The sequence below is a fragment of the Blennius ocellaris genome (assembly GCF_963422515.1).
Source record: "Blennius ocellaris genome assembly, chromosome: 9".
NCBI classification, from domain to species: domain Eukaryota; kingdom Metazoa; phylum Chordata; class Actinopteri; order Blenniiformes; family Blenniidae; genus Blennius; species Blennius ocellaris.
In genome coordinates this window covers 7,038,381-7,054,376 of record NC_137658.1, presented here as the reverse complement: position 1 = coordinate 7,054,376, position 15,996 = coordinate 7,038,381, and the positions used below count along the sequence as shown (strand labels likewise).

Sequence of the window (15,996 nt, the reverse complement as noted above, 5' to 3'; positions counted from 1 at the left end):
GGCAATTAAAGCATTTCAACATGTTGAGTTTTGGACATAAGAAGGGCGAAGTGAGTTTCACAATGTTGCTGACGTAATACCGACTGAGTGAAACAAACATACCTGTGAAAGTAGAGCAATATAGACAGCATTGTCTGGTCAATGTTGCTGTTGCAGATCCCCTCGTTGAGCAGGAAGCAGGGGTCCCTCACCACCGACTCCAGGGAGTCCTGCCTCATGATGTTGTTCAGCTTGTCCGTGTTCAAGTTCTGGTACATCAGCTGGCTTCGTAGCTGGCGAAAGTGATTCACACTGGGGCTGGTGGGGCTGCCTGGCAGGCCTCCGGTAGAACCCAGGCCCGGAGCTGGACTGCTGGACAGCGAGTCGTCGCAGCCATTGGCCAAGTCCAGGCAGCAACTGCAGCAGTCCAGGCCGATGGGCGAGCGGCAGTCATCATCTGACATCTTGGAGACCAGGTGGATGAGGGAGAGAAGACGCCCTGAGCAGGTGCTGGTATTTCAGTGGCGGGTGACACAGGCTGAGGTGTGTAAAAAAGCAGCCTGTCAGCAACAGGGTGTGTTCCTCAGTCGTGACAGAGGCGCTGGCAGGCAGACGGGGCCAGCCCAGTGTCGCGTCCTGTCTCCACTGCTGTGCAGGAGCTCTATATGGCAGGTTGGGTTCCTCCCTGAGAAGCGAAGTCACGCTGAGCCACTTCTGCCTGCTTCTGTCCCTGAGAGTTTCCCCTCCCGTGGTTCTGCTGCGTTAAGCCTTTTGTTCGGGCCGCTGCCGCCGAACTGTGTTGCTACTGTGGCAGGAGAAATAGTGGCGAGATCACACACACTCACACACACTCACACACACTCATACACACTCACATCACTACAGCGGGAGTCCGCTTGAAAGCAAAACCCAGAAGCTGCTTGCTGCTTATCACTACTTTTTCCCCTGGACTTTTTTTTTTTTTTTTTTTTCCCTTTGGTTGGCGTGCCTAGAGACAGAGGGAGGGAGCAAAAGAGAAGAAAGGGAGGGCCAGAGGAGACAGAGAGGGAGGGGAAACTCCTGTGATTGGTAAAAAAACATTGCTGGCTATGCGCATTAGGCCCTCCCTTTTCTCTGCTTGGCTGTGTGCACATTGTGAAGAGGAAAGGGAAAAGAGACAGAGGAGGGGCGCAACCTCAGAGCATGCTTGAAACATGTGCAGTGCGGCCAGCTCCACCCTGCCATGCTGACAGCACAAGGAGTGGCTGAGAGCGAAGGAGGCTGCAGCCATGATAACATGCCTGAGTGATAATTTGTTGAAAGACGAAAGAAACTAATGTTTCCAGTTGATGTGATGCGGCTGAACCGCTTTTAGATGCAGGACTTGCACTGCTTCTTTGACCCTTTTTTTTGTTAATGCTTTAACATATTTTGCTGGCCTCCAATTAATTTGCATGCATTCAGCATGGTTCTTCTTTTCATTACACAACAAAGCATGTCTGAGATTCCAATGGGCAGAAAGCATGATCCTACAGAGTCACAGCAATTACTTTAACATGAGTTTGTTTGAAATTACTTTTTTTTGGTTCTTGTCTCTCTGATTATCTGTTCTCCCCCCCTGTTCGGGATGCGCAGTCATAAACATATGCATTTTAAATCCATTAAAATCTATAAGATGCTTAATGAGAGCATTGAAAAGTCATCTAGTGTGATTAAAAACACAGATAAGCAGAAAGAAATGGGTCGGAGGAGTTTTGCAAAAGTGAAAAGTTCATCGTAAAACTCAGGAAAGGCATAGTTCATATTAATTAATATTAATATTGTGTGTGCTTGTGTAAGATTGTGTGTGTTTGTCAGCCACGACGGGGGACTGTGTGCTTTCAGGTTGTACAGTAAACATAAACATTATCTTATCAGCCCTCCCTGTGTTTGATCACAGATTTCGCCAATTTCCATATCTGTTCCCAAATAGTTGTGGATTGTGCAAGAGTGCGCTGTGTTTTTGTCCTCCAGATGAGCGTTTCATAAGCCCCGGTGAAGATCAGGACAATGTCATGACAGCGATACAGGCGCTCGGGGGGGGGGGGGGGGGGGGGGGCGGCCAAGCTTCTGACCTCAGCCACTGACCAACAAGTGTACGGCATGCTGTCTACAGATGGCTGGTCACCCAAGATCACAACAAGACAATTAGAAATAACATGTTCTAGTCTGAGGCATGCTGCTGTTTGCACTGCAATAAAGAAATGTCACACCACCTATTGTTGAGTAGCAGAGGGATCAATTAAGCAGAGAAAATGACTGACTATTGCTTTATTGAGTGTGTAATGATGTCCTCCGGCAACAGGGCTTCTGCCGTTTGTGTGGTGGAAGAAGTGAGGGGTGACCCAGTCTGGATCAAGACTGACATCTAGTGGAGGAACGGTACTATAGACCCTGAGCCACACGATCAAGTAAAGCTTATCTTCTGATTAATGTTTGTTTTGTTTTTGTTTTTTTTGGGTTTTTTTTAATCTGCGTTCCCCCTTGAAAACATTTCCACAAACACTTATGTTCACCCACTTTTGTCTAATGGTTGATTTTGCGATTTCACTTGTGGTTCATCAATCCGGTACAGGAATAAACACTTACCGTAATTTTGCTGAGGAGGCTGCATTAAAAGATAAATCAACACATTTGATTCAATACAAAATATACCAATTACAATGTAATACACCTGATCTGAATTTGTCAGGTTTTTGTATTTCTTTGCATGTTTTGCCAATTAATGGTGCTTCATATTTGCTGGATCTTTCAGTATAGTAAAGATGGATGAAGCTAAACCCACAAATATAACTATGAAGACAGTAGACATAAGGCTGTCATCATCAAAGTAAGCAAAGCAGTTGGACTGAATAGATTGCATTCATAATCCCCTGAAGGGCCGTTAAGAAACAGCCAGAGGGCCGTCCATTACCCAGGCCTACTGCTGACCTTTATTTAAAGCTGAAAACAGCAGAGAAACTTAAAAAAGAAAAAAAAGAACAACCTCTGCAAACACAAAATAATAAAGACAATCAGGTTTAAGATGCTGAAGATAGCTGAAAAAAAAAAAGAAAAATCAAAGAAAAACATGTTGGGAAAAGCTTAGAAGCAGACGATCAGTTTGATTTTACCCATCTAATGTTCAGATTTTTAAATAAAATGGGACAAGTTATAGCCGATTCATTTGCTACAACATTTACATATTGAAATATTTTGGAATTTTGTTTCTAATGGAAAATACAAATCACTTGAAAATAGATTGTTACTTAAAATGAGCCCTCATTTAATAAAGAAAATAAAACATATACTTGTGGTCAACTCAGATTAGAATGCTTTTAAAGGGAAATGCATCAAATGCACTAACACTGTATTAGTGAACACAAACTCCAAATCTACATTGAGTTCTAAAAAGCCAAATGGTTCTATTAACAGTATTCATATCAAACTGGATTAAATATTTTCCAGTGAAATTACAATGCAGCCTATTCCTGCCGAGTCTAGTAATTTAGAGAAAACCCCTGTTTACCTCAATTGTCTCACATTAGATGACTTCAAACCAACACACTTTCACTGTTGATCTTCATGTGACTTTTAAAGGCCACGCAAGTTAAACTACAATCATTTACTAAACAGTTTTTCGGATTAAATTCCAGAGCCACCTGCAAATCTTGAATACGTGTCCGTTTTCTGCAAGCTCCTTCTGGGTTAAAAAGATGTATTTCCACGAGTATCGACCGCACTGCGCTAAATGATGTGGACAGCGAGTATGAAATATTAATTTGAAGAGAATTGCCTTTTACAGACAAGACTCCCACAGCTGTCTAAACTGGGTCAATGAAACTAGGCTAGTCGGTATCAGTAGCACATTCCTAAAAATCTGTTCAAATAACACAGATAAGTTCAGCCGAGACGAGAGACACTCGACCACAATTTGTTCTCAGGTGCACAAAAACGATAAGGATTGTAATCATGTCAACGCCTGTAAAAAAATTGCTTATTCAGACTTAAATACCATATTCTCACCTTTAAGCTGAACCAAAAAAAAAAAAAATCCTGAAATTATTCTCAGAAGTGCAATTACATTATAGCTTTAGACAAAACAGACTTTAAAAGACATTTGGGCATGAATTCCATTAATATGTCAACTCATATTTGAATATTTTCACCAGTTTATTTAGGTGAGATTTTACTAGTTTTAAAGACTGTCAGTACTGCCGTAAAGCTTCGCCAGTGTGCTGAAAGTCAAACATTCACACCTGACGCACACGTTGGTCTTAAAGTGGTAAAAGTGAACCGGGGAAAAATTGTGCTTGGTTCATTTCCCAGCAGCAAAGAGTTGTGAGAATTGTACTTACTCATGATTTTTTTTTTTTTTTTTTAAAGATAGTCAGATTTTACTTGCACTGTTTTAAAGGCTATGTTTGAGCTATATTCTTGTTAATTATTTCTGCTTTGTCCCTGTGTGAGCACTATGAACATGTTAAGTTCAAGAGAAAATACACAACAACAACAACAACAACAACAACAATTATCACTGCAACATTAGAAACTACACTGGAATCTCAACCATCCATCTTATATACTACTTAATCCAACTTCAGGCAGCATATACAATCAAACATACAGGTATTTTAGAGTGAACAATTAGTCTCAAATGCATGTTTTTGGACTGCAAGAGGAAATCGGGGTTCCTGAAAACAGATGATGCCCCAAAAAAATGCAACCCTGCCCAAGGACCCTCACCTGGGACATTGTCACTACCAAGTGAGCGTGAAATGCTTATATATTTTCTAGATTTCATCTCAATAAATAAACTTTCACTCAGCACTTCATGCACGGTTAAAAAGCTGTCTACAGATGTTTATGCTCTTTTGTTGTTGACAAACTTCAGCTTTTATATACAAACATAAGAATAAGAAAGACAGCTGATGTTAGACAGTATGGGGGAAGTAAGAGAGATGTTTTGATCATATTTGTAAGAGACAGGGTATCAGAAGAAAATGAATTGGAAACCCTTAACTTAATTTTAAAAGAATAACAGAAACAAACCAAGCCATTATTGGAACAGGTACAATATTTGGGTTCAAAGTGAGCTAAATCTCGGTGAGAGGGTCATCACTAATACAGTTGCTTTTTGATTGGTCAATTACTTTTCACACTTTGACAGCTGGTGTGTGTAATTGTAATGAAATTGCATTCAGATGTTCTGTCAACATGTCAACTCCACTCATGATTAATACAAGTCTTCATTACAAATTTTAGTGTGTATAAAATGGGATCAGTGGCTTTTTCAGCCACTGAAAAAAGAAAGCTTGCTTTCGAAGTTTAAATTTTAGCTAACACCTGCAAAAGTCATTATGCCGGTTTTGTTTTGGGTTTTTTTAAGTTTCACGTCTGTTTTCATTACATTGCTTTATAAAGAAAATAAAAAATATTTAAAATGGCATAAAATGCTTCAAACTTGATCAATGTGAATGTTCCGTTGCATATAAGCTAAAGTTTTGAACTTCGAGTGCAGCTAAAGTTTTAAAGGTAATGAAAAAGACAAATAATGAACATTTCCTTTACTGTCTTGCGTTTTCGTCTCGTCCCTGTGCCTGTGTCCATTCCTGACCTTTGATTGGTCCACCGCTGCCCTCCTTAGACGTGTGTACGTGCGTGACGAGCATCTGGAGCAGCTCGAGGAACGTCTGGTTCACACACACAGGAAGCTGAATCAGCGCGAGGTGAGGACGTATTGAATGTATTGAAGGCAACCAAACAAAATCGTTTTTTTCTTTACTTATAAATCACAAGTTCGAAAAGTAACAACGTAAAGTTCGCCTATCCTAATTTAAGAAAGGGATTTTTTTTTTTTTTTTTTTTTTGCAGTTTTATCTATAAAACAGGTACACATTGTTAAGTTGACCCAGTTTGCAGGTGAGACAAGCTCCACCCACCTCCTGGTGTACAGAACATTACATCCTCAATCTATAGTTACATATTTACATGCGCTCTCTTTTGTTTACATATATTATCTTATCGCGTATACGATCAACTAAACCTTGTTTGGGGTTTTCCAAATCGTCCTATCATTTCTAGGTTAGATCAATTATTATTATTATTATTATTATTAAGCATCAATATGTTGCCAGTTCTATGTGTGACCCAGTGAAATATTTGCGATAATTATGGGAGGAAACGGTTCAAAACGTGTCAGTGGAAATCAGGGTACTCTCGTTTTGAAATAATGAAAAACTATTAATAATTTAAATTCTTTCTCTCGTGATGCCTCAGCTCATAAACACAGGTCATATCTGTGAATGACCACTGGAGGGCAGTAAATTCAAATAGAAGAAAGTATTGTCTCGAGTAATGTGCTTTTTGTCTCTTTCAATGGCTTCATTACGTTATATTTTTTTATTATTGTTTAATTTTTTAATAATTGTTTTCATTTTATATTTCATCAAGTATCACATAGTATATTAAAGTGATAACTTTGATATATTTAATCTTCAGTGGTGCACTGAAATGGTAAATTGTAGTGCACAACCAGTTGAAAATTGTCACAAAATAATTGTATACATATACATATACATATACTCGACGGTGGAAGAGTCAACAACAAAAGATACATTTTGTATTCAGTGATTTACTTTAAATTCTTTTCTCTTTTTTTAACCTGGCTTGTTTTAACCTTTTCATCTTTCAATGTTTTAATCTTTTAATCTAACTTGTTAAAATTCTGAAAACAAGAGTGGAATGGTTGTTTTTTTGTATAAATCTGTTGTTATTGATATAAACCAGACAGTGAAACAAATTACACTGGTCGTTTGGAAAACAACAAAAGCATTGAATTGATTAAAATCCTGAATAATTGTGGAATTACGATCAAGATGGAAAAAAAGATCTTTTAATAATATTTATATTTGTAGTCATACGTGAGCCACCAAAATTAGGGTCTGGACAGATGGTCTAATTGGGGGTCAAACTAAATATATCAGATTACGGTATTTTGGGATATTATAAGAGCAGATGTATCAAATTAATAGTCTTTGCTCTTTGGATAGGTTATGTTGAGCTGTAACTCAGGAATTGCCATCATAGTGAATCATTTCTTGCTGCTTTTTTCCATGTGCATTTGATCCTTTTGCCTCAGGCTCTGATTGGCCAACAAATACACGCTCAAGTTCTGTCATTGGTTAGTGAGATATGGCACTAAAGCTTCTCTCGCCCTCTGAGGATTAAATTTACTGTCCAGCCTTCTTTAAGAAATTGGCCCCACTGGTTAGGGTTGGATCTGAGAAGAGTAAAGCTCAGACTCTTTACAGGCAATCGCTCATAATGGGAACATACAGCCTCAGTCCGAGTGCTGAGCTTTAGTTGGCTGTGAAGGAGAATCAGGCCCAGAGTTAAGCCAGGGAAGTAATTACCGTTGTCAGGAAACTGAGGTCTGAACTCTCCACTGTCAAAGCTTGGTCTCACGCACTCCTCTGCGCTCCTCAGTTCACCCCCTGTTCAACTTTAATTTCACTTTTTCTGTAACATATTTTCCGCTCCGCCTCAGTTTGTCTTCCTGCCTGAAGAAACCTGTATAAACCTAGTCAGTTCCTACCTTCTTTTTTTTTATTTTTTTTTACCTTCATATCGTCTTCTCCAGCTTTCTGTCAGATACCAAAGTTTTAATGGCCGCATATCTTCAGTTTCCAAATGTATTGTTTTTTTTGTCTGAAAATAACTTAATTACCCTGTTTTTGCAGCTGCCCACATAAACCTGGGGTGATTTCAGTCAGACTGCAGACTGTTGGCGTTTACACTCGTCTCTGTGATAGATGCCAGGAAAAAAAAAAAACACCTTTGAGCTCAGAATAAGGAAAACAAGTGAACACAGTATGTCAGACACATTACATAAGAGTGATGAGGAGAATCTTTGAAGGAACGACAGATTTCTGTGAATGAATCATGATTTCTGGTCGTACTGTGGATGTTATATTCATATGCTCACCGCTGCACCACTGTGCATCTCCTCCACATGAGCAATGTGAAATACAGCTTCTGAGAGAATAAGAAAAAAGATTTAAATTAAAAAAACAACAGCATTGGGTACAACTTATAAAAAGCAAACATATGTATGTGAGCGTTCCCATTTATGATTCACTCGTCCCTGTAGTTGCTGTTTGAAGTGCTGCTACTTTGATTTACATGCTTTGAGTTTCCCACTACGTTTGTCTCCAGCTTGTTTGAAGTTCAAACGGGTTTCTGCTTAGCAGGCAATGTACTTCCAACCGCAGCATTTAGATATGATCTCTAATAATCTCCCAGCACTGGCATTTTTTCGTTCGACGCCTGCCATCTTCTGGGAGACATTACCACTAAACAGGAGTTGGGTTGCAGCCTACATAAACATAATTGCCGATGCACTTGGCAGTGAAAAAGCATATGTTCAGCTTCCTCAACGCTTACAGTTTCAACTCCAGCACGACATGCTTATTTTTTATTTTTTTTTGGGGGGGGGGGGGGGGGGGACTCAGTATCCACAAATGGCAACATGTGGGATGAAAGGTTCCTCCAAAGACTAATCTTGTTCCTCATGCCGAACACGCCGCATCCCGCTCACCTTAATTGGAAGTCTCTTAACCTAAAACTGCATGTTAATTCCAGTGGTGACAAGTATATTTATGTGCAAGGAAACATGGAGGAAAAACAAGTTTGATCACAAGGGATTCAGGCATGTCTGAAGATGAACTCCAAGGCATTCCGTTATGTGAAAGCTGTTTCACCGCATTCACATTGGCATCTGCACATAATCGGTGAACGCGCTGCCAGCGTGATGGTGTGTGCAAGAACGGCTTGCAAAATGGAGCAAAAATGCTAGTAGCAATCAATAAAGTATTGATTAACCTTAATGGAGGAAAACTAAGTGAAATGACCGAAGATGAAAGTGCACGATAAAGCGTCTGTTATCCTTTTAAAAACGGTCTTATCTCGCACAGTTTAGATAGTTCACTTCTACACCGAGGCTAAGGTATTCTCTACATGATATCTTGTGTCTTTGATTATCTCCCGCTGATCCATGCATGTGCACGCACACACACACACACACGCACACAAACACACACAAGCACACCCGAGACACAAACCTTAAACAGACATACCCAAACAAGAGAAGCACATTCATACTCTCTTCTGAAATACAGGTGGACATAAACTATTCATGTGTGTTTTATGTCTACTTCCTTTGCACCGCATTTTGCGACGGTAGCATCATTTAGACGTGACGCTCGGCAAGTGTTGTCAGATGAAAGAGTTGATTTCTCACAACGCGAAGGTTGAGGAAACAAAATACTGCTACAAAGCGGGGATAGTTTTAGCTGGTGAAATGTAAAACACAAGAAAATTATTTCGTTTTGGTAACAGCACGGGACAAAATGAGGGTATACCAAACACACAGTATACCCTCCAGCTACTCTGAATCGTGCATGTTGAGTTGCGTTTACACTGGAAAAGGCAGGAGCACTCTCCCTGATTGAGCTGCCTGCGTTTAACAGGAGTTTCTGACACTCTGTCCTGCATCGATTGACCATCTGAGGCTTTTAAAGTCGACCTTCCTTTTGTTAATTACAGCCCAGAGCTTTCAAACACTCTAGAACAACTGAAACAAAAGAATAATTACATATACTTCATTAAAGCACACATTTTAAGTCTCAATGTAACGTGAAGGGACAGAAGATGGATTATCATCATTAAAAAAAAAAAACCCTTCTATGTAGGTTTTGTCCAGTCACTGATTTCCAGAAGCATAAATTAGAAGTTAATTGTTGACACTAACTTGCCTGCAGCGTGTACAGAGTTTTTAGTCGTGGTGAACTGTGCTTGATCAGCTCCCGCCCCCATGTGACCCTAATTTGTACAAAGGAGATGAATGGCTGCATTAAACCATAAGTGTCACGGGTCCAGTGGTTACTCTGTTTATTTATGAGGATATATCAATTGTTTTTACAGTAAATGCATTTGACATCTTTTGCATTATTCAGTCCTTAAAAATCCAGCTGTCATCACTGCATTTCATTGTGAATATACAAGAAGTCCAGCGTTTAACCACAACGCTCTACTGTAAAGTATGTGCAGTTGTTGAAGAAATTCTGGGGAAAAACTAGAAGATTGTTTATTACAGATGAAGTTCAGATATATTATCTTTGAGGATTCAGAGAGTGCAGCACTATACAGTGAACTCCTTATCCCAATTCTTGGGATCCAGCCTCCAGGAAACGTATTCCTCAAGAGAGCCAAAACGGATTGAATAGGCTGAATTCAGATGAGGAAGCGTATAAACTGTGTACAGATGCTTTGTCTCACTTAGGAGCATGAGGAACTTGTTTTCAGGGGTAGGTGTTAAGGCCTTCAGATGTCCTGTGATAAAAAGGCTGAAAGTGGAGACTAGTGGTTGGACCATGTTAGATGGGGTCTACATGGAAGAGCGACGGTGATTAGTTTGTCTTTATTAGTTATCACCTGTTGTTTACTGTTATTGTACTGTTGTTTACTTGCAGCATGTATAATTGTTTGTATTTAACTAAATTCTAGTTCCACTCATATTCTACTGATTGCTGAGAGGGAAATAATCTGAACCGTTTGTTAAAAAAAAAAAAAAAAGTTCAACTCCGAAAGTTGGAATGTGACAAGTTAGAGGCCGATTGACAATCAAGCTGAAGATCTGTGCTTCATCCTGAATCCGGAGGCTTGTCGTGGCAGCATTTGTACCTTCGGTCAAAGAGGAAGTGTGTCTTTTGTGGAAGACTGATTGTGAATGTCCTGAAATCAATGAAATACTACTTCACCTGCAATTTCATCTACATGACGAGTCATTGGCATTCAATGGGTATAAAAATATGAAATATTCAGTGTGACTCACCTACTAATCCACATTGAGCTCTGACATATTAATATGGGATACCAGATTGTGTTTGGTAATTCTACACTTTCAAAACTGCTTCGGGTAATTCCCACAAGCCAAAAACTGCAAGCCTCCTGTGCTATGCAGCAGAGTTCCATCTTGCATGACAGGATTCCGGGGGGGTAGGACGATGTGGTAGCTACTCGGCCTGTCACTCACTGTTAATTAAGTCCCATCGGTGGCTCCATGGAGAGGTTCTTATCTTTTTTTTTTCTTTTTTCTTTTGGACAAACACTATTAGTTAAAGCACATCATCGACAGCAGGTGGCCTGAAGTACAGCCACTTGCACGATACTGCTGAGTTTGTAAAGAAAATCATCTGTTCAGTGAAATTCATTTTTCTTACCCCATGAGATTTTTTTTGTCTGAAATGAAGCGTCAGGGGATTGGAGAGGCGAACTGGTCCCGGCTGAGGCAGTTTTTTTTTTTAATAATTACTCTGCAGTTAAAATGAGTATCATTAATTGCGTGTGTGTGTGTGTGTGTGTGTGTGTGTGTGTGTGTGTGTGTGTGTGTGTGTGTGTGTGTGTGTGTGTGTGTGTGTGTGTGTGTGTGTGTGTGTGTGTGTGTGTGTGTGATGGTTTGATTTGTCAGCAGTATAAATATCTTGTCATTTCAGAGAAATACCAAAAAAAATAGAGAACAAGAAATAGTTGAATTATCAATTTTTTTGGGGAGGATTTTTGGCTCGAAGAGAATTTTAGTAAGTAGATTGCCAATTACTGGGAAAATTCGAGTCATAAAATTGTCATTAAATATATTTGCTCTATATCCTTTTGTGGGCCCTGAGTAAAGTTATTTTGTTGAGGGAAAAAAAAGACATTACGTAAAGTCTTGCATTCACATAATACCAGTGGAGGTTTAGTATTTACAATTACTGAATGTATATTAATCAAAGCTTGTGATCAGTAATGCATATGTTTTGTCCCATCATATCAGTGTGCTTTAATCGGAACTAATTCAATCCATATTTTGTGGTTTCAATGCCCTCAAGCAGTTTGTGCGTGTGCGTGTGTTAACTATACACCTCTAAGATGTCCATCCCCCTGTGTGGTTTGTTTTCTAACTATAGGGACAAACACACTGGTGTACATTCCCCCAGATGCCACACAAGCAGCCTGGGCGCCTAAATGAGCCCGGCGGAGTCGGATAGGAATGGCCGACCAGGTTTCGGTGACTTCCAGATCAAAGGTCAACACATTCCTTCCTCCTGCAGGGTGTGTTGAGTTAATTGACTGTGGAACGACATAAAAATACCACTTCCTCCAGAGCAGGGCAACACCAGATAGTTTGTGTGGTTAATGACGGCATCTAATTGCACCATGTGCATGGGTTTTTGCGGATATCAACCGGTCAGTGTACATATGGAGAGAGCGAGGTGCTGCTGGGTCACACAGTGTGACAGAGAATCTATCTGGGGCCCGTGTCTTTGATTTGTGTCCAACAACGCAGCACGGCCTTCATCCGTGAGCTCAGGGATCAGCTCACTGATGGTTTGGTTGCAGGCTGCACAGCGCACGCTCTCCATCATCTTATCCAAAACTGTGACTCACTCCAAAATGTCACTCTTTTCATGTCGTTTTAATTTAAATCTCTCTCAACTAAACCAGTTGGTGCAGCAATGTGCAGGATCAATCAAACCTCCAAATGGATTCTTCCCTGAAACCAGAAAAAGTGTTATCTTTCGTGCTTTTCATCTGGATATGAAAAATGTACACTCAGTTCCTCTGCTTGTCTCATCGGATGAAAGACACATTTCCTTGTTTCCTCCCCACAGTTTGGCCTCCGAGCCGTGTCTTCCAGTCATGCCTGAGGCCGGATGAGCCTGTGGCCAGCTGAAAGTAGGCAGCACCTCCTGGAGGACTGACCATCAGGAGTGGTCCAGACTCTCAGGTTTGTACAGATGGTCTCTGGAAAGACTGCTTCAGTTACATGCTGCATCGTTTTGGAAGGTAACGTGACATGCATGTAGTGAGATCCCAAAGCTTTTACTTGTCCTTGATTTTCCATCTGTTGCGTATAGAGCTGCTATTCTCTCAGGAATTTGAGTTTAAAATTGGATTTAGCTTGACGTTTTCAGCCTTTTTCAAAGACACGTTGTGTTTTCAGAGATCTGACTGTGCCTGTTTGAGAAGAGAGACTAAAATCACAAAGAGATGTGCAGCAGACATCAAAGCTGATCATGAATCAAGCACAACAGCGTCACTTCAGAAGCTTTGCCTTTTTTCTGCAAGGAGGTTTCAAGTGCGATATTTAGAAAGGCAAACACAGCTTGTAGCCGGCACTAAAGAGTCACTTGTGACTTGACATGTTTGCCCAGTTGATTTGCATAAAAGAAAGTTAAAGAGCTTAAAAATAAAGCAGCTTCTGCATTGGCACTGTGCGCCAAGAGCTGAAATAAGTCTTCCAATCTGAAGGCAATGCTTCTGCCATTCTTGTTGTTTCATAGACCAACGCCTTCTCACATGTTACAATTACAATTTAGCATCTTGTGGGACTTTACATTCACTTAAAATGCTTCAAAAACAAGAATCCCATATGTTTGTATATGCCACAGTGAAGCGGAGAAACTCTCATTTGGAAGAAACTAAGGAATTAAGTGATAGTCAAAGAAATAAAACAGAAAGCAACAAACAAAGACTAATGGACAAAAGCTGCTGATTCAGTGGCTTGGAGGGCAACATTGACAAAGCTCCAGCTCCACAGCCAGAGATACGCAGAGCAGGCGTATTCAACAGTTCTGAAACTGCAAGCTGCTTTAAGATTTACCAAGTAACACAAACACTGTTCCCTTAAAAACTCCCTTAATTGTAACAGTTTGTAATCAGTTGGTGTTTTTCAGGGTTTTTACTGATCACAATATTCTGAAATGGCACATATTACTGGAAAGAGTCTAATCTATATATTTTTTCCACAACAAAAGATAATACGTAAAGAAGGAGTGTTCAGATTTGATTTGGATTTAGAATAGAATAGAATAGAATATGCTTTATTAATCCCAAGGGAAAATGCCTTCTCTGTACGAAAGACAGGGGGGCAGCAGGGAAGACAATAATCAAGCAAATTTGAAAGTACCATGTTCCAAAATTTAAAAATATAAAAAGAAACAGTATAGGAGAAACACACACATTTTTTCTACCAGGTTGGAACTCCAGACTAATTTTGCACTTTCATATTTTACGATGACTAATATATGTGAACAGTCCAGAGTGAGCTCGGCCAGGAATCAAAGCATCATCCTAAAGGGAAGAGTTATGTTCGTTTCGATACAACAACAAAAAAGACCAATGCAGGTTGAAACTTAACTTAGTATAAATCACTGAATGTAGTGCTCATGATGACGGTTGATTTGTTTTGTTTAAAGCAGTCAAGTCCTCCTTCAACAGTTACTTTTGCTGTCGGTTTGATTCCCTTCCGGTGAGCCTTTCTACTTTATATGCGCTGCTCATTCCTCCTGTTGGTTGGTGGAAGTGCGCGGATGTGTCTGCAGGTCTCACACATTTGTAATGTATTTTGTGTTTGTCTGTTTTTCTCCCACCACACCGCCCTCTCACTTGCCTTGCACTAAGCCACACACTTTTGTAACTTGCATTAACAAAGAAAGAAAATACATTTGGGATCTTGTCACTACATTCACAGTCACAGATGCTTCTCATACCCCCAGTGTCAGCAATAATAATAATAATACTAATAATAATAATACCCTGTGAATAGTTGTGGGCTCTTTGTTCTGCTATGCAAGAGCAGGTGTTGTTAACAGTATAGCAGATGTTTTATTGACATCCCATGTGTTGAATCATTATACACCAGGACCTCCAGAGCAATATAATACGTATCGGTTATGACATGGTGAACCCAGACAAAGGCACGAATCTAAAATGGCCTTTAGTTAATTAGAAACTTGTCTCATTGCGTCTAGTTCTCTCTCTCTATCTCTCTATCGTCTGTCACTCTGTGTTGCACGATCAAATCTTCTGCCTGTCACAACTTCCTGGCATTTTCACTACTATCTGATTCCATCACTGTGAGAGCAGAAAGCCTTTAAAGCCATTAAATCCTCCCCAATTCAATTTCAGGATGGCGACATTGCCCCGTGGGCCTCTGCCAACCATGAGTCTGTCGGTGACAGGGTCCCGAGATAATTCGAGACCCCTCCAGGTTTTTCCAATCTCGCGAAGCTTCCTGGGCTGGCAGGAACAGATGCTGGGATATTCTGTTTGACACGGGGCCGCTGCCTCGGGCCTCTGCAGCCGGACCAAATTTCATCCTGCCCACACCGGGCTGCGGCCGGGTGCCTTCACGAAGAAATCGGATATTTAGGTAATCAGTTTGAGAAGTAAATGGGGCAGTGGTTGTGTATACCTGCTTCTGCACCCAGCTGGATTTCATTCCTCACATGGAAACACCCATCGCCTTCTTTGGTGCACTCAGAGATTTGACTCCAATCGCCAAATAAGCCACAAACTTTCAGGGTCGTTTCAGGTCAAATGTAAATCTTTGTGGTTATGCATTGACATGCAGGTATCTCTTTCTATTGATTTATCTAATGATAAAGCAAAAGCCAAACCTTTAAATAAGCACAAGCTTGGTGATGAACATTTTTACCTGCTTGGTTCAACCACATACTACAAAACCCATTAGCCAAATATATGTTAAAAAACAAACCAAAAAAAACCCCACTGTTTTTGGGGGTATTTTTTTATCGCCAAGTACTAAATGCTAAACTGTAAACCGTTTTAGTGCCACCTGCTGTGCTCCCTCCTTATCTGCTTTGTGTCATATCTCTCGCTCAGCTAACCCACAACAAAATTCCTATCTGGATCTTATCAGCACTCTATCTCACTGCAGTAGACTTGGAGTCTACAGAAGACATGATAACCCCACTGATCTGATGAACACAGGCTCGTCCATCAAAGAAAAAAAACCTTAAAAAAAAAAAAGAAAAACTACAGTTGTCCCATTTTTATGACTCAAAATTGAAGAAATGTGTTTTATTTATACGTATTTATTCGTAAAGCTAGTTAATCAAACATTTACCACTCAGGTGAGACGCTCCCACTCCCAAGTTGGGAACATTGGCAGTA

General features: G+C 40.3%; 1 protein-coding gene across 1 annotated transcript in view; it reads right to left on the bottom strand.

The window, feature by feature from the left end:
* The window catches only part of tsc22d3 (TSC22 domain family, member 3), a 35,173-nt gene extending 34,256 nt beyond the window's left edge, over positions 1 to 917 (bottom strand). The window contains exon 1 of the mRNA XM_080501808.1: positions 103 to 917. Within this exon, the coding sequence (XP_080357934.1) occupies positions 103 to 443 (341 nt within the window). The 5' untranslated portion in view covers positions 444 to 917. The remainder of the gene's footprint in view (positions 1 to 102) is intronic.
* Between the last annotated feature and the right edge of the window lie 15,079 nt (positions 918 to 15,996).